Raw genomic sequence first — 20,090 nt, forward strand, 5'->3', positions numbered from 1 at the left:
CAACTTTATGGCTCTACTCCACATTTACTTGACTACATTTATTTGACAGGTTACGTTACTAGTGACTTTGCAGATTGACATTAATATATATTATAGATGAAGTTACCTTACTGTGTTTTCAGTTGTTAGAAATAACCGTTCATACCCAACATTTGAATTCATCTAGACAATTATATAATATGTTTATTTTTTTGCAAAAAGGCCATTCTGCACATTGAGTACTTTTACTTTTGTTGCTTAAAGAGCATTTTACTGCTTATACTTTTGTACTTCTACAATAAATTGTAATTCAGATTTGAATTTATTTAATTCATTAGATTTGTCTTTATGGTTTGTCTTGGGCATTTGAGAAAGACGGGTAGCATAGTACATAGCAGCAGACAGCCTCTCCAGATACACACTATATATCCCTTTATTATACACCGTGGTATTGGCACTTCTACTTAAGTAAAATGTCTGAGTACTTCCTCCAACCTTGTACGTAGAAGCACACACTTACACACGCTTAGGTAAATTGGAAGGGCAATATGAAATTGAGCTGAAACCAAGCCAAGCCATTTGCTCCATCGACGCCTAAAGGTGTCCCATTACCTCTGCTGCCAAATGTCAAGAGAGAATAAGCCGGCATGGAAGAGCTCTGAGTGATTTCCAAAGTGAATCTGCCTACAGACTGGTGTGCAGGAATGGTTCCTGTACTAAAACCTGATGACCAAGAGGTTCTTATATGTGTAAACCTGACGAAGTTGTCCAGTGAGTCAACAGAGAGGGACATGTGCTTTCATCGGTGGATCACACTCTTGTAGGGCGCCAAAGTATTCTCCGAACTGGAGACAAATTTGCCTTTCTGGCAAATCCACTTTGCAAAAATATATTCATTACTCCATTTGGGAGATATCGCTTTAACACACTCTGCTTTGGCATCTACACTGCACCAGAACATTTCCAAAAGAGAATGTCTCAGCTGCAGGAAAAGCCTAGACGGAGTAGTTTTCCAGATGGATGATGTCCTCACTCATGCAAAGACTTAGGCTCAGCCAGACATGGGATGGATGGCAGTGTGAAAGTGACTGCACCAAGCAGGCGTTCCGCTGAGAAGTGAACATGTGAATTCACCAAAACCTCTGTCAAGTTTCTGGTACAGATCAACAACAAGGTGAGAGCTGTCACTAACACAGACGAGCCCACGGATGTGAGTGGGGTGAGAAGGCTTCCGGGGATAGTTAATCATTTCGGCAAATACCCCCTTAACGTAGCAGAGAAGACAGTTACCAAGGAAGTGCAAAGAACATTTGCACCTGGGAAAATTTACAGCAGAGGGCTTTTTATAGCATCAAACAATAATTGAGCTAACCACAGGGTTTGGCACTTTTCAATCCCAGGGCACAGACATAGTCTCAGCTGATGCATCGGCATGTGTACTGAGACCTCCAGAAATAAGAGGAGGGCACATTTAAACCAGGTGCCTGATTGAACAACACTAAACAAAGATCTTCTACAACAAAAAAGAAGGCTTTAACTATTGAGTGATTTTCAGACATGATTTAACTTTGTGTTTCTCATAGAAATCAACCATAAGCTTCGGTAGCCATGGGATCAAAGAAATTGAACAAGACAGAAAATGAGACTAATAAGATACTCATACTTTGCTGCACATGTTCCAGGTTAAAACATAGTAACCGTGCATGTGCTGTCCTCAGCGCCAAAAAGGGCTGCAGGTGACAAAAACCTAACGAAGGACATTAAATGTTATGCATGCAGGTGATGACAGAGCAAAAACTGCAAGAAATCAAAGAGCACCAAAACACAGGTGCTGAAACAGGTGAAGCAGCAATGTATTAGCAGTTAGCCTGACAAATTTTGTATAATGTGGCCGTGTCCTTATATCCTTACCCTCAGCATGCCGGGAATCTTGCAGATGATAATAGCTTGCTGCTTAAAGGCACACGACTAGTGATTCCTAAGTCCCATTTAGTGATGATCCGCAACCATATTGTAACAGTTTGATCTTCTTTTGGATCTTTTTTTCTGGACACAACTGTTTCTGTAATTTTTAATGATAAAGAAGAGAATGTGCACCATTATCCTCATTCAAACTAAATCAAGTCTCCATCCTCTCCATGATGGCAGCTTTCCTGTGAAGCCGTTTGTAACAGCTTTTATTTCAGACATGGTCAGACAACGCGTTGCACTTACTAGATCATAAACTTAACCCTAGACAGTTGAACCACCTCCATCTGCCACTAATTGGATTTCAAACAGTCTAATTCAGCGGTGAAAGGGTCAATGAAGAAGATGTGTCTTGCAGCCATTTTGCTTGTAAATAGAAGATTTTCTTAAAACTCTCTTTGAGATAAAGCTGTGTTACCTATAGGACAGGTTTCCCCCCTACATTTTGTACTCTGACTACTTTTAAATGGAAACATCTCCATAAAACACCTGATATGAATTTAGGCAAATAAATGTAGTTAACATAAAACAGACAGCAAACAAACAGCTGGGTTTTAACAATGTACTCTCCAATAGCTCTTGTAAATTGAGTGGGTGGTTTAAATAGCAGTGACGGCTGTTCTGACCAGCATGTAGCTTGTCACAGGAAGTGTGATAATCCATCACATCTTTCTTGGGTTTGTGTTATGTGTGCAGGAATGTTGACGGTGAAGGTTGATGGCCGTATTCATTTCAACCGGCTGCTGTTTCTATTGAGGAGTTTATAATGAAAGAATGAAAACGTCCAACAGTATTTGATTGCCTATCGATTTTGAATTGCGGAAAAGCTCCCTGATCTCTGATTGAATAGTTGGGTGTCTGTTTACAAAAAGGCCAAGTGCTGGAGGAAAGCTGCTCCTGCTCAAGTCATCTGCATCTGACATTTCCATAGCCTGAGTTAGCCCAAAGGGCCTGTGGAAGATGTATTTAAGATTCAAAAAGTAGGCTGTCTGAAATTGTTACCATGGGCCTCTTGTCTTCCAGCAGAATGATCATGCTGGATTTTTTGTGGGTGGAAAGAAATGACTGGAACTACATATTTAGTCACATGGCTCCCAGGCTGATATCAAAGTGTCTGAAAATATTCTGCTGAGAGACACTTTTCCTCTGTTACGTGACGTCGATCCAGCTGTCACATTTTTAGATCTAGTACCTCTCCGCCAGGTACAGGCTGCACTGAACTGGATACCGGACACCGGCTGCACTGTTTGCCATTTTCAGTGCAGATATATGCAAAAAACAAGTAAGCAGATGCAGAAACAAGACCGTTATTGGTAGTCAAAAGCTTCTTTTTGTTTTATTTCTGGCTTGATCCAGAGGCCCGATCTTTGATATCAAAGGCAACTTCAACAGCGTGTCTTTCAGGGACAGTAATATCTTATGAATTTAGAATACACCTGATCGTGAAAAGCCTTACCTCTGCAGCAACAAATCAGCGTATTGCCGTGCATGCTGTTTTTCTGTATGTACTCACTGCCTTCAGTATTGATTTGCTTCCCTCTGAGACAAACTGTGCAGAGACGGGAGGTGCACATGCAGTGTTAATGCACGCAAACACACGCACACACAGGTACACTTAAAACATTTAAATAAAGAGTTACTTACAGTTTAGTAATTTAAAGTCTTAAAAGATATAAAAAGCATCATCTTGGACCGAATAGTTGAGCCCTCTATTGTACTCTCACGTGTACGCACACCCCTCATTAACTTGTGGATGGTTCACTGAGCATCTGCATACTGTATAACCACTCACTGCGGGCAGACAGGTCTAATTGGTAACAAGGATATCAACAGCTGGACTGATACGGGTGGCTGGAGACGCTCACTTTCCTCACTGAATGGGTCCGTCTGTCCAAATGTGCGCATGGAATAGAAACCCTGATTTCTGACCTTAATCCCTCAACCTTCTTGATGGAGATTTCATGCATTCATGAAATGTATCCTTAAAGATATGGGAGCTACTCACATGCTAAATCAATAGCACTTTAGAGTAGCCCTACCGGTGTTGTAAATCGGAAATTTCCAAAGACTGCATCAGGTCGCAGGAGATATTTGGGATGCCAAATACATTTATATCTGTACAGTATAGTACACCTTTGAGCCACACGAGGGAACCTGAATGTTCGTATTGTTCTGATAATTGTAGTCTATTTTCAACATTGAATCTAATATGAAAGGCTAGCGTACATTCTTGTTTTATACTGATGCGAGGAAATGGAAAGAATAAGATCTGTATTTAACATTAAAAACCAAGTATTAAATTACCAAATTTGTACATTTCTTCGAAATGGTTGGTTTACCTATTCAAGATAATATACAGTATGGTGATGAAGAAAATAGCAGTAACAATGGTCAGGATCGTTGATTGAAGCACAAAATTACCCTTCTTGCAATTTACAGATGAGGCCTATTGTGAATTGGAGGCTGAGGTCGTGGTAAAGGTGAACTTACCTCTACAGTTTCTCCTGTTGCTTTGTATTGGACACAGCATGTCAAGGGGTGGATGATAGTGTGTGCATGTTTAAACAAAGCCCATCTGTTAAATCACACTGTAAAACTCCCAAAAGTGGGCTCCTAGATCAAAATAGCTGAGGATGTGTTTGTAGCGAGCATCGGCCAGTCTACAGAGGCCACCTGATTGCTGCCTCCCACACTTGAAATGTTTTGTATGTCCTGTGGACTACAGTGCAGTATATGTGTTTCGAATGGCGCTGATTAGCCATCTACCATCTGCTGGGCTGTGTGAGGAGAGCAGCTCATTATTTTGCCTGTTGTGTCTGCATTGAGGACGTAGCTCCTCTACAGCTGTCGAGGAAAAGCTGCAGGGACTCTCTCGTGTGCGAGCAGCGGGGAGCAGCTGGTGGACGCAATGTTACAGCACACAAGTGGCTAGGTTGTTGGCATCTGTCTGACAGAGAATGAGCTGTCCTCTGCCTCCGACTGTGACAGTACAAAATACATCTGCTTTATGTTTGTTAGGATTGTATCTAAAACTCTGTGTGTCCATGGTGAAATAAGAATCATCACCTGTAGGTCATCGCTCAACATCTTTTTGTAATACAGAGAGTAGATCAGGCCTGTGGTGACAGATCGTTTTGTCTGTTACCTAAATGCTTTTACGTTGGTATTTCTTGCTTCTCTGTGTAGGTGTGTGTGTGTTTGTTTGTGCAGCAATGAAGCGTGACATGTCATTTTTTTTTCAGGACCTGGTGGGCAGCACTCCACCGCAGAGGAACTGGAAAGGAATAGCCATCGCCCTGCTGGTCATCCTCATCATCTGTTCCCTGATTGTCACCTCCGTCATCCTGCTGACCCCTCGTATGTACAACACACACACACACACACACACACACACACACACACACACACACACACACACACACACACACACACACACACACACACACACACACACACACACACACACACACACATACATATTCTATCATTCAGAGAGTGCATTCCTCCAAGGATACATCATCATCTTAACTGACTCTTTTATTGGTAAAAGTCATTAAAAAATGTGCAATATGCATCTGGATCTGCATAAAAGTACCTCCAAGATTACATCAAATGTGTGGGAAATTGTTGTCATTGAACGTAAGCTTTGCTAAATCATGCTAAATCATTGCCTTGTAAGTTGCAGAATAAAGTGTGCCGAAGTTAGCATTTTAGATTCATGGGGAAACAAATGTTTCAAAAATGCCCTGTTTTGCAATCTAGCACAAAAAAATCTTACATCCTCCCCAAATACTAATCATTGTTTTCCATCAAAATCTGTTACATTTTTAGAAATTCTGATAACAAACAAATAAACAAATGAAATCAATCAATATTTACACAATCACATTGACTGTTCTCTGCCTCAGTATAGTATATGTATGTTTGTTTCCTACACATAGCTTTGACGTTAAATGAGAGCAGCAAAACACTTTGCACACCACAGATAAGACTCAGAAATCACAAACCTCTGCCAACAATCTGCCACAATCCTCTCAAATAATTATTTTAACAGTATAAAAATGTGAAATTCAAACTTGCCTTGGATAGATAGATAGATGGGTGAATGGATGGATCAAAAATAAAACATAGTGTGAGAAAATCTTTGGCTACAATGTGCCAGATGAAACCTCTTTCTTTCTCCTCTTCTGATTTTTTTTTTTGCAGCCCAGGCAGCTATTTTAATTTAATAACCTTGTTCCGGGGGGGTCAAGGTTTCACAGATGATATCCATTCTCTGGTTTGTGATTGTATACCGGTTTTACACAAAGGCGGGGTCAACGTCACGCTAGGTAATGGGCCTTTTAATGTCTAATGCCATTCAGGCCTGTTTAATGGAGATAATTATGCAGTAATAGCTCCAGCCATTTGTTAGATTGGCAAAGCATCAGAGATACATTAGCCTCGTGTTGGAAATGAGCTTTCCTCGCCTCACACTGCAGATTCTTGCCAAGAGGAGAGAATTTCTCCGATTTTTCAAGTCGATAAACACTTCTCAATGTCTGACATGATATTTACACGCCCAGATCTCGCCGCTCAGTCACAGCGCGAAGCCTGCCGAAGAATCTGTCAACCAACTGTTTTGTACAGTAACACTGGGCTGTCAACCGCCTTGACAACTCGTGTCTGACGGTAAAAGACAGTTAAGGGCCTCACACACTCTCTTTTCTCACATCCTCACTGAATCACTTGTGTATCCCTGTTGTCTGCTCCACCTACAGTTCAGCTGTCAGCTTCAGATCTCATTTGGAGTTTTGGGGTTTGTAGGAGTTGTTCCCCCCCTGCTGCTGAAAAACAAAGCAGCCAGATGTGAACCGATGCTCTCAGATCAATAGTGCAATACCAGAGGCCTCCCTCTTGTTGGTACCTTGTTCTAAATTGCTCTATCTATAGTGGAGAATAGCTGCTGGAGGTGATATCTCCAGAGAGAGAAGAAGAGTATAATAAAGAGAGATGGTGACAGTCTCTGGTAAGAGGCTGCAGCCGCAATGCAACCCGCTGACGAAAAAGTCAAAGGATTTTCTTCAGTTTTTGCTCTGAAACTCACAAACTCAGTCCCCTTGAAATGGTAATAAATCTCACAAGACTGAAGGACTTCTTGAAGTTCTCTTCAAAAATCTCCACATCCAAACTCTTGTAGATATACATATGAGCTGCTGCACGTCACCTTCAATTCACTCATGCTTATTTTATCTTTTGGTGATGCCCTTGACAGGTGAAGATGACAGCCTCGCCCTAAAGAAGAAAGTGACTATAGAGGATGTTTTTGGTCCAGACCTCCACATCCATGACCCAGATGCCAAATGGCTCAGCGGTGAGTGAACAGTTTGGCATTCAGCATCTACCTCTCATGTCAAAATGCAGAACGTATTCAGACACATTATGACGGGTGTGGTTGTTGTCCACGACTCAGAATGCATTAGTATTAAAATATTACCCACTGTCTTGAATTGTCTATATTTTTTATAGTAGTTGTTGCTCATTATGTGATGCACCAACAAGAGCCTCGCCCACATGAGCTTATAAGACATTTGACAAAAAGGAACATAACTTTATCATATAATTTTATTTTATCAGATAGTCTTACTGAGAGAATAAGAAACATTCAGTCAGTCAACCAGCAATCAAGAGTTAAAAATAATTCATTAAAATAATTGCATTGAGTCATAATGAACGTCAGATAATAAAGCTTTAAAGTCTCAGAGGGGAGTGAAGGAATCCAGCTTGAGGGGAGTTTGCAATTCATACCATTTAAACTAGTTCTGCTACCATTGATATGTACATTATGGGATATATAAGGATAAGAAGTTATTGGATTGTTTACTGCAGTTACAAGATTTGAAGGGAAAAAAAGAGATGTGGGGTAGTTTGGAAGCTTGAACAGTGGAGCTTTATGGATGAAAATGAGTGATAAGATATAAAATTCACTTTGTCTCCAGGCCCACTCATTTCATAACAAAGGTTTCTCTGCAGGGGAGCCGTTACACCTAGCTGTTTCTATAGCTGCTAATAACTACCTGCATGTAACTGTGAACACACAGCCTTTTGTCGTTTGGGAGAAATCTTTTCTACATGAGTTTCTACGCTCTCAACATAAAAAATTAAATAAAAATACATTTAAGCTCTCTTTGTTTCCAGGGCAAACGCACGCACCGGTGTTCAAGCTCATTTTGTATTATGTATAAATTCAGCACGTTGTCTACTAGGCGTACGGTAAGATGGTACCAAATTTAACAGATGTACAGTAGAGCAGCTCTGCTGTGGCCTCTGTGACCTTGACAAGGTAGCGAGTAGGAAGCGCCCACATCTGCTCAGAAATGTTGGATCCGCTAAATCGCTGCCCTCTGGTGTTCGACAGGAAAAGTACCTAGAATATTTTTCAGTTTCTGCATGAAGAACTGAGTCGGGGATTGACTTCATCCCTGGGGTATTAAGATAGATACTTGGATTTTGTTGTGCACTGTGGAACAGTCTGAACCGGTGTCATTCTGTGTTGGTAGCAAGTACAACTACTATTGCTAATTGATAATAAATAGAGGTAAGGTCGCCAAGTAATTGGTTGTTGTATCCTTACTTATTAAAGGATTGAAATAACTCTATATCTTTTAGTGGTCTGGTTGTCGTCTGAATGAGAAACAGTGATTCCTGAAGCAGTTACATGAATTCGATCATAATTATTGTATGGAATGGTGTAGAGAAAGGCCTTTTAACATCTGGATTTGAAATAGAAGTTTGTATTGAGTACTAAGAGTTTACCTTTATAAAGCCAATGTTTCTTACCAATCACTTTTTGTCATGTAATAGTCATTTGAGTATTGATTTTTATTTTCCCCAAAAATTTAAGCCCAAGGTCCACTCGATAGCTTCCTCTGGGGGAAGATTTTTCTCACTGCAAACTGCTGCTGTAGTTAGAGCTACAGGAAAAAAACAATTTAAATTAAGAATTGTAATCCTCAAACAACTGTTTCCAAGGTAAAAATATAATGTGGTATATCTTAAATACTATCTGATTCTGGCGTTTTTTCTCCAGGTACAGTATATATTTCTGAATGTTATTAATGCACATGATACACAGCTGGCCATCTGAATCCGATAAAACAAAAAGAAAAGATAATATATTTAAGGCTATAGATTAAATCTGGTCTAAACACAAGAATCTGAAAGGATGTTTCCTGCAGTTTGTCTTCAACACTAAACCCTTTTGAATATGTGTTGTAAAAATATAGTTATTATGATCATCAATATTATTTGCCATTATAAAAAGTTTTGGTTTTGTTTGAAGGAAAAACACCAGAGAGGAAACAACAGTTAGATTTGCTTTTCCATCTCTTCTTACAGCCACTTACAGACAGCTTATGCATTAATCCACCTGGTGACTTGCAAGTGCAAGTACATTTGAAAGCAGCTGTCTCTATAAATAAATTCACATTATCACCTGCACACGTCTCCTGCATGTGTGACAGTAACATTACAACCTTACATCTGTCCTTTTGTTCTACTGTGAAGACAGTTCCCCTGATTACCTACATTACCGGCTCATTAGCGTATAATTAGTTAAGTTCCTGTGTTTCTGCGTCCTTCATTCAAGGCGGAGATTAGAACGCCCTCAGCACCTGACGAAACCCTGACAATCAATTGTGTGACATTGCATCTTGTCAGTCAACTTAATGCAATCAACTGCCATTCGGTGCTAATGACCTTCTGATAAGAAACTCAGTGGGACAACCTCACACTTCAGTGCTCCTCATCAATATTTTGTGAGCTTCTTTCACAGCGGTGTGTAATTGATCCCTGTTGCTCTTTGATCACTGCTTGCCTCAGTAGTCTTTGGGCTCACCTCTGAGTTTCTCACACAGACTCAGATCCAAAGACAGAGAAATCGACCTTCAGACTGATCTGTAAAGCAAAGAACTGCTGCTGTCTGTCCGACGCATTTATTTTTTCGCGATATAACACTATATAATAGCGTCCAACAATGTAAACAAGGTATTAACGAGACACATCTGTGGCTAAATAGGCACGTAAAAATGTACCTAGATTGTAGATAAAACTAAAGCAGCATCTTTGGCAACTGAGTCGCCATCATTTCTCTTTATGACTCCCAGCTCAGATTAAATTAAATTGATTTGGCGTAATAACATTGATTTGGCATAAGTATGCCCTGACCCAGTATGCACTGACTTTACAACCATTTTTTGTGTCTGTCTTCACTAAATATTGGCAGCAAAGTGCAACACAACAAACTGTGAAGCTCTACATATTGAACATTTTCACTGGTACTCCAGCCAAATTAATTTGGCTAAGGTGTCATGGCACTTCACACAATCACATTTATTTTGCCATTTAAAAGAAAAAGAAAAATTGTTTGATGAAAGTCGACAGATTTGCAATGTTTTTAGGGGAAATATTTGGATTGTATAATGCTATCATGTGAGGAAAACACTGAGGAAAACTTTTTATTGCAAAGGTAAACGGAGAAAGCCATTCTGCCATTTAATGGGATCTTCTCATGAAGAGACTTTTCTAGAGAACTGGATTGACAAGGACAACAACAATATGGCAGTCCACAGAGGAAGACGCGCCGTGCTGAGTGCTAGCCTGGACACTTATTTAAGACTGTTTTTCAAAAGGAGATGCTTTGATAATTGAAGTGGGGCCTCAAAGAGTAACTTTCATATTGTTCTACCTGGACCCTGTTTTCCCATGTTTTTGTGTCTAAGTGACTAGAATCAAAACGTAGTCAATCAACCCTTGTTGCATGGAGTAGTGTGCAGGTGTTACCTTTTCACACCAGATCATGCGGAGGGTAAAGAAAACCTTTCTCTGTATGATCCTTTCCATAATGTTGTCAGACAGGTTTAATTACAATCTGAGCAGATCAGTGGATAAAACAAGCACTTTTAGTGGACATACATTGATTATTAGAAATTGCTACAAGCGATTACATAACAGCTCGTAAGGGCTGCGTGCTGCAGCCTTATTGTTAAATACTCAACTAATTTCTGAAGTTGGTGTCCCAATTAGGCACTTAGACATACAAACTTGGGAAAATGGGTCATGGGTTATAAAAAAAATGTAAGTTACCCTTTAAGATAGACCTAGCAGTTAGCAAATTAGCTAGCTCTAAACACAACAGCAACAATTTAGCAGTAGGGGTTGTGTTTTCCCTGAAAATCAATTATACGCAGCAATATCTTTATTTATCCTTTCATATAACTTCCAATAACAAAGATACAAATGTATTTTCATACAGTATGAGGAAGAATATTAAAGGAACATAGATTATAGACCACATTAAAATTAATTGCAATTTGGCTTGATCAAGATTATTGATGTTCTCTACACTGGCTCCCTGTAAGAGCTCGCATCCAGTTTAAGACTCTGGTGCTAGCCTACAGGGCAGTGAAAGGAACAGCTCCTTCCTATCTCCAGGCCATGGTCAAGCCCTACACCCCCGCCCGACCACTTCGCTCTGCTGCCTCGGGGCGACTGGTTGCCCCGTCGCTCAGAGGTTCCTGCGGCCGATCCACCCGGTCACAGCTTTTTTCTGTCCTGGCCCCTCAGTGGTGGAATGAACTCCCCACTGACGTCAGGACAGCAGAGTCGCTGCCCATCTTTCGGCACAGGCTGAAAACTCACCTCTTCAAGAAGTACTACCCTGAGCCTTCCACTTAGCACTTATTGTATTCATATTAGTTTGTTTCTGCACTGTACTTTTGCTCTGGCTTATGCTCTTAGATGCTTGTTTAAGAAAGGAGATGCACTTATGACTTCTGGTGACTAGTAGTTCTCTTGAATACCTATGTTGAATACACTTAATATAAGTCGCTTACAAAAATAAAAATGACTGTAATGAAGGTAAAGGAGGAGGACAATACACTGTAAAGACCCTGTAGTATTCTGTATGCAGAAACTATATGATGCTACAGTTTCTCCCATGTGCATCTCTGATTGTTGGCTTTTATTTTCCATCTACAGACAATGAGCTGCTGTATCGTACGAGGGAAGGGGATGTTGTCAAGCTTAATGTTGACACAAATGAAAGAACTGTTATCGTTCTGAACCAGTTGTTTGTGAGTATCATCCGACTCCATCTTCCTTTGCCAGTCTACTTAAAGAGCAATGAGTATACTCCAAGTATACTGCCGCTGATGTTGGTGTGTGTTTTTGACCCATACAGGACAGATCCAGAGCCGCCAGGTACCAAGTGTCTCCAGACATGCAACATGTGTTGTTCGCCTTTGAAGTTAAACCGGTGAGAGTGTTACCCCACACCACCTAATTATTCCTGAAGTTTTCATACTATAACTGTGATGTTTTTCTTCTCTGCAGATCTACCAACACTCCTATGTGGCCAAGTACATTATTTACAGCCTTGTGACACAGTAAGACCAACCTCTGTCGTGTCTTCTTTTAATTGTCTGTCACCTTTTGGTCCGTTTTCTTTGATTGCACAATAATCTGCCCTCATCCTGACCTCGAGCAGGCCGTCCACTGATGTCAGCCCCATTTACACACTTTCACTGCCTTTGGAATGCATCCAGCCTGGCCTGTTTTTAGCCTTTCATCCATCTATGTCTACTTATTTCCCCACTGTTCTGTATTTGTAGTGAGCCAAGCAAAGTGAGCTTGTGCTAAAAAAAAAAAGGATGTGGAAGATTGATGAAGCCTACAGTGAGGGAACAAGCCAAAAAAAAACATGACTTCCTTGCTCTGACTGTGCATTTGTATTCTGATACACGCTGCATTGTGCATGCAGTGTACATAGAGACAAATACTGTATTGGTTTTTTAATGTGTTCTCTCCACAGGGAGACTTGGCCTTTGAAGCCCCCTGAAGTGCATGAAGCTGTCCTGCAGTTTGCTGGATGGGGACCCCGAGGCGAGCAGCTGGTAAGGAGGCCGTACCCTCGAGATTACACTGTGAATACTGGCACACTGGTTGAGGTCTGTCAGGATCAGCCGGGCATCGTGGAGGAGGCACAGCAGTGATTTATGGTTTGCCACAGTAGAACAGACCAATGTTGGGGCGATAAGAGGTTTATGTGCACCGTAATGACCACTTTAAGGATTTCCAGGTTGACCTCTCCTTGCTTTGACCTCCATCAATGGCACTTAGAAGCAACATTATTTTTTACTTTCCCAACTTTGTGACAGCACATGAGCTGGTGAGAGCAACAGTGGCAGATGGCATCTGGGTGGCACAACCCCGTGGCTTAGACCGTCTGGGTTTGCTGATGGGGGGAGCAAACACATGGCATTGACTTAAATGTGCGTGTGTGTGTGTCACCAGCCACATTCGGGGACAGATTTTGTAAAATGCACCAGTTGATTGCAGACAGTTTGTACAATTGAGCAAACATAATTGGTGTCTTTTATTTGGTGTCATTGCAGTTCTGTTTGGCATTTCCATTCATAAATGTTCTTCCCTTTTGGTATGAGGTCTCAATGCAAGAAGTAGTAAGCTTTGAAAAGTAGCGTGATCTTACAAATGGCTGAAATTCTGCTAAACCATTTGCCCGAAGTCCTTGGACTCACACATCTATATCCAAAAGGTGACCTATTTTTTTAAATGTTCAATCTTTCATCCCTGACTGCACTCATAAGCTGCACAGGACAATTTGTTAGAATAGTTCAAGCTAGTATAAATTCAACAGTAGCAGAAGAGTGGTACTTTTTTTTGTAATGTCAATTATACGTAATTTTGAGTTTTTAATTACTGGTAAATCTCTGTGAATCTTTTGACCATGGAAAGTACAAGTACTTAATTTTTCAGTACTCAATCATGATGACAAAGTCCTTCATATAGTGGTAATGTGTTTTGCATAACTAGTTCTATTTCTTATATATATTATATATATTAATTTTGTCATCCAGGTGTTTGGGCACCAGATCAGTTCAGTTTTTCTGTTTGTGTGTTCATAAGAATATTCTGGTCATTAAAAGACTAAAACCACCAATAACTTTATCCTGTGTCACTACAAATAGCCTGTGTAACTAAAGCTTGATATAGCTTATTCCTCTGTGTCATCAACCTCCATTATTGTTTAAAAACTATTAAAAAACACATCAGCAGGGCCACACCATCACACTGCATGGCATGTTCCTTCGTACTTCTGCATTTCTTTTTTTTTTACCTTGTTGACTCTGTTTGGGTTGCGGTGCTTAGACAACAGACTGTGCCGTGTATCATCAGCTATTACATCAAAGGTTCCTCTTCCTCCATAATTGCTCTTATCACATCATTGCTGTGAAAAAATATTAACATTTCAAGTATGCGATGAGACTTTGCCTGCCAAGGGAAGAAAACAGATTAATTTGCATATGGTAATAGCGTACCTGCTTGTTGTGACTGTAGCTCCGCGTTTAATTTAATGAACAGCCGAAGTCATGCGAGAAAAATGAGATGAGCTCTCGTCTTTTGTCTCCGTCTGACCTTGCGACGTTGTACATGTTTCTTTTTTTCCCTCACTCTCTCTAAATGTAAGGTTTTTCTAAGTTTTTCAGAATTGGAGCAATTTATAATCAAGTGCTTCGTCAGCACATAAAGACGTGTTTGTGGCAGTATGTGTGCAGTGAAGCATCAGATGTACAGTGAGAGGAGCAGGGAGATGAATCCTGCAACGCTCCCCTCATTAAGCAGCATGTAGTTACTCTACCATGACAGAGCAATCAGTGAGGCTGGGTGAAAACACACACACACACACACACACACACACACACACACACACACACACACACACACACCTGAAAAAGAGGTCATATTGACACAAAAGAGAAGGGGTAAGAAGGAAGGCATGGATTTCAGAGAAAAAATTGAATCAAATTAAAGTATTGTGAGACAAAATTTAGCAATATTTTACAACTAAAAATACACGCACGTACATGAACACACACTCGTACACAAAAAAGAAACCCTTCTATGCGAGCTTCATAGGTATCATTGATGTTGCTACTTTCATCTCTTCACCCTTTTGAAATGACTCTTTTCTAGCCTTTTGCTTATTCTGTATTTTCTCTCACCTAAATCTCCTGAAGATTGAAAAGTCACTGAGTGAGTGTGCATAAGTCAAGACATTGCCATCTGCTTTTCAAAAGGCCATTCAGGATAATTTACAACAAAATGCTATAAAGTGTAGTCTGCTGACGACGAGTCCCTTGAACCTGGAGTCTTTATGTACGTATGTCTTTTAATCATTTGGTGTTCCTATTGTGAAGTTGAATTAATGTTTTGAGGTTGGCTTTGGCCAAAATGTAATTCATAATAATCTTAATACTGTGAATTAGATATTTCATGTAACTCTTTGAAAGCCACCTGATTTCCATTACGTCCCATGGTGGTTTTGCAACATTCGCCAACTACCAACTTCCTTTGCTTTACAAAGCACTGCCTCTGTTTTCCTCAGATGTTGATCCCACAATATAAAACTTTGATATTTTTCTTTCATCTCAATGAAAACGGAAAGGAAAAATATGTGTGTATGTGCCTGTGGGGCCTCAGCCAGCTCCGGCGCCTTGATTAGCAACAGACAGGGTGTCCTACTGCTTTGGAGGGGAATCCAGCACAAACTCTAATTAGGCATCTGTTAATAAAGTGCTTAAAGCAGGTGTTGTCTGGGACTGTATTAGCTTGTAGGTGTCACTTAGTGCGTGTTTCTATCTGGGTTGAGATAAAGTCATGTTGTGATAAAAAGCCACAGGTGGGTTTAGCCTCAAGTCACGTACTGTAGATGGAAAGATGTGAGATGCAGAGGCTGAGAAAGAGTGCCAGCTTTTCAGCACAGGAAATTGAAATACAGGTTTAAGCCTAGCATTATAGCAAAACGATTGTAGGCTGCATCCACTGATACGGAGACTGATGGTGGTTCTTCCTTCTGCCTTCTTTTCTTTGTCCAGATCTTCATATTTGAAAACAACATCTACTACAGATCAACAGTGGATAACCGAGCGATCCGCCTGGTTTCAACTGGTAAAGAGGGAGTCGTCTTTAACGGCCTTGCTGACTGGCTGTATGAGGGTAAGATGACTACAAACACAGTTACATCAACACACAACAAAGCTCAGGCTGATTTCCATGTTGCAAATAGCAGACTTTATCCAAAGTTCAAAGACGGAGGGGGAATTTCTGTCACTTTCAGAATTGACAGCACTGAAGGAAGTCTAAAAATGCATTACATGGTCAAAAGTTATTGGTCACATGAGTATCAGACTTACATGTAATCTTTGCACACATAATTTCAAAACCATAGCCTGCTATAATATCAGCCTTTCACTCTCCTGGGGAGACTTTTATCAAGATTTTGGAGCCTGACATGGATTCTAACAAGAGCATTAGTGAGGTTGGACGCTGATGATGGAAGATAAGACATGGCTTGTAGTCGTTGCCAAGTTCACATTCAGGTTCATTGTCAAATAGCTCTGATGCTCTGCAGGCGTTTTCCTTAGGGAAGGAATGAGAACAGGCCATGTGCTGTTTAGCTGGTGTCCTCCATAATACTTAATGCCTTCCTTCTCCAGCGAGAGGTGTTAATGTCCTTAGCTGTTTCTACTGTCCTTTTCAGTTGTGTGTGGTCGTCAGCCAGGTTGCCAAACCACATCAGTATGCTACCAGTATGAAATGGACCAGGGTTTTTGTGGACATTTATTTAGTTGATATTTTTGTAAGGCATTGTAAAAAATACAGTCTCTGTTGTGCCTTTATTGATGACATAACCGATGTTTAAACCAGGAGAGTGAGTGTGATAGCTGAATGCCTACGAATCTGATGTTATTCACAAATTCAGCAGGGACATCGATGATCGATGCAGAGAAACATTATGACAAGATGTCTTAACACAGAATGCAGAGCCAGTGATACAGCATCTTCTGCAGTTCTATTTGAGTGATAAGCAAACTGTAGCTTATCAAGGTTGGCTGGAATGTTTAGATTTATCTGTATCTTACAAATTTTTCAAATAATTTCATTATTACTGAAGTTAAAGCAACAGGTCAGTAGTCATTAAGACAGAATACTGGTGTTTTTTGTATACAGGCAATTTTTTAAAGCATGTACAGGCCGATCATGACAGTTTAAAGATAATACCATACAATAGCTGATTAGAGCGGGACTTAAAGACATGGGATGGGAAACCGTCTGTCCCGGCAGCTTTCTGGGCTTTGACAGATTTAAAAACCTTACTCACGTCAGCCTCAGTCATTTGAGTGAGTGCTCAGCGAGGTTCTGTGTAATGTCTGGTGGTCCAGAGTCACTCTCACAGAAGCGTTGGTGTTGGTACAACCTCACAGCTTGGGTTTATATTCTGTTATCGCTTGTAGTCCCTGCCGAATGCGCCTGGAGTCCCCGCCATCATAATCTGGAAGGTGTTAAGGTCAGGGTTCTGTGCTGGTCAGTCAAGTTCTTCCATACCAAACTCTGAAAACCATTTATTTGTGCTCGAGGGGATTGTCACGTTCAAAAGTAAAAGGCCTTAAATTTAAAAGCACACTTTTGTCTTAAATACCACTGTACCCAGTAGCATTACGATCCCCTTAAATCTGCATTTACTTCTAAATGGTCAATTAGGGGCAGCAGAAACAAGCTGTTCACTGATATAGTATCACCTTTTAAGTTGATATGACAAATGTGTTAGCAAAGAGTTGTACACATCTAGCAGATGCAACATAAGCATTCATTTGGCATGCAAGTCCAATATTCACTCTGTTTTAGCTCTATTTTTGGTTTCCTTAGAGAAGTATCCGTCTCTTTAGCTGCAAATCGCTCCCCTATGTTTCCCAGCTAGTTGCTTACTTTTTGTTGTTTGCTGTTTGGTGTTTGATCTGATTTACGCAGAAAAAAATAATTTGTTTGTTTGTCACAAAGAGCAACCTCTTTTAATATCCGGGCAGCCCTGTGTTCATTGTTAAAATAAAGATATTGATTACAGACCCTTTTATTCAATCTACAGTGGCTTGATAAAACCTTGTCCACAAACTTATCATTTTCACCCAATGTTGTGACTTGTGCTCCCAACCTACAGGTGTGTTGTGTGTTTGTGTGCATGTCTCCATTTAAGGTGCACAGCTGGCTATGTTTCAGTGCCCCTCCCACTCTAGAACATCCATACCTTGTCTTTTTGTTCAGGCAGTTCTAATTAATTCATGACTGCAGCGCTGCAATCTCACTCAGCAGATGTTCAAAAGCCAGCATACTTTTAATTTAATATGAGACATTTTCTGATTACTGCATATGTGATGCAGACATTGCAATTACATACCACTTGAATATGACAGTTTACAGATTCGCCGTCACGTTTAAAATTAGTTTCCCCACTATAAACAGAAAGTTTATAGGTTTCTACTTTAGTCAGTGATGACTTCTGTTTCCGGCATTGTTATAATTATTCATTTTGGATTTATTCAGAGGCTTTGAATAATGATTTCAGTGTAATTGTATAATGTTACTGCAAAATGGCAGTTGTTATGAGATAAATTCTGTTACAGTGCATTAGCTGCTTCGGGGTCGGCTTTAATCGTTTTTCTCATTAATGGGATTATTTCTTTGTTGTAGACATGGAACATGACATGAAAGAAATAATCCATTTTCAAGGCTAAAGGAAGATTTGTCTTGCTATGTTTTCCTGCTATGTTTCATGGATTTATCGGCGGATAACAGAGCAGTCACAAAAGCAGCAATCACTTAGCTTTCGTCTCTTACGCACACCGCTTACAGTGTTGACAGTGTGCGCTGTGTAGTTTCCGTGATATATGTTTGGCAGAAGTTGTCTGAATGTGGGTCAATGTGAAGCTGCCTCATTTCTCTATTATTTAGTATTTACTGCTGTGCACACAAGCATCCTCAACCTTGTGAGAAAATTGAACTTTTTTGAGTGTTCCCGTCACAGAGACGCTCAACCAAGTTTTCATTTATTGTCTTCGGAGCCCCTAAACTCTTTAACATTTCCTTTAAATTTCCACTTTTTAACTTTTACAACTGTATGAAAGAGCCATATATAAATGTATAATCCGCTTGTTGCACAGTTCATTGAAGTTACAGTACATAATGCAGATTTTGTTCAAATTCTCATTTTACACAATTCTATGGCTTTACCATTACATCAAATTGAATATTTTAGTTGATAGACTATTCTATTAAATTATTCACATTTTTCTGAAACACAGGAATCTTAACTCAAATTTTGAAATACAGTCCTGTTGATTTTGGTCTGTGCATTTGCACTTTCTCCAGCTGATGGAGGTTGTGTGTTTGCGTCTGACAGCAGTTATTCTCATGCACAGAAGACTGTGTCACACAAACCTCACAGCAGATCCACAGCTCCCAACACTGGCAGTGTGTGAGGACAAGAAACTCAAAAAACCATCCCATCCGTTTGTGTCGCTGTTACAGGAAATCTTATTGTCTTGTATGAATTGCAGATGCAGTTTGTTGATGTTCAATTTCAACAAAGGCACTATTTTCATAAAGTACCATGCCAGGAGTCTTATTTAATTCTCCAACTCACATAAAATAATGGATCAGATAGATTATATGTTGTGTTCTTCCCGGGTTATAGAGGAAACTGTGTTTGCTAATATTCTGTCAGCACAGGCCTTGAAAATCCTGCTGCACTGCAACAAACTAGTCGGCCTTAGAGTGATAACGATCAAATGTTGAGAATTCAAGACTGGATGGTGTCCTTTTCTGAGTCTGATCTTGTTACCACAGAATTCCTCCTGTGCATTCACAAAGTGAAAAAGCATTGTTTTGATCTCCACATGTAGGTACAGTAGAGTGTTTACTGTAAGTGCCTATCATAGAGCTCTTCTGCCCCCTGCTGGATAAAAACCACACATAAGGAAACTGATAAAAAAAGAGGAAAATGGAATCATAGAGGTTGAAGTACAGGACCTTTCAAAATAATCAGATTTCTGCTGTGAGAAGGCAGAAATACATTCTTTTGTCTTAGTTTCTTCCTGAATGTCAGCTCCCTCAGTTACAATGCATATGCCAATCAATCACAGCCTAGTTTTAACTCACAGGGAATATTTGATGCTTTATCCACTGCCAACCACCAAACCTTCAAATGGAACGTGGCAAAGAAACCTATATTATATAGCATTCTCAAACAC

At 40.2% G+C, this 20,090-nt stretch overlaps 1 protein-coding gene across 2 annotated transcripts in view; it reads left to right on the forward strand.

Annotated features, from left to right (window-relative positions):
• The window catches only part of LOC129115508 (dipeptidyl aminopeptidase-like protein 6), a 60,626-nt gene that overhangs the window by 32,091 nt on the left and 8,445 nt on the right, over positions 1-20,090 (forward strand). For both annotated transcript variants that reach the window (XM_054626943.1, XM_054626939.1), the window contains exons 2-8: positions 5,190-5,304; positions 7,202-7,300; positions 11,965-12,059; positions 12,167-12,241; positions 12,319-12,371; positions 12,797-12,878; positions 15,882-16,002. In XM_054626943.1, the coding sequence (XP_054482918.1) occupies positions 5,190-5,304; positions 7,202-7,300; positions 11,965-12,059; positions 12,167-12,241; positions 12,319-12,371; positions 12,797-12,878; positions 15,882-16,002 (640 nt within the window). The remainder of the gene's footprint in view (positions 1-5,189; positions 5,305-7,201; positions 7,301-11,964; positions 12,060-12,166; positions 12,242-12,318; positions 12,372-12,796; positions 12,879-15,881; positions 16,003-20,090) is intronic.

Source organism: Anoplopoma fimbria, chromosome 3 (genome assembly GCF_027596085.1).
Source record: "Anoplopoma fimbria isolate UVic2021 breed Golden Eagle Sablefish chromosome 3, Afim_UVic_2022, whole genome shotgun sequence".
Taxonomy (NCBI): domain Eukaryota; kingdom Metazoa; phylum Chordata; class Actinopteri; order Perciformes; family Anoplopomatidae; genus Anoplopoma; species Anoplopoma fimbria.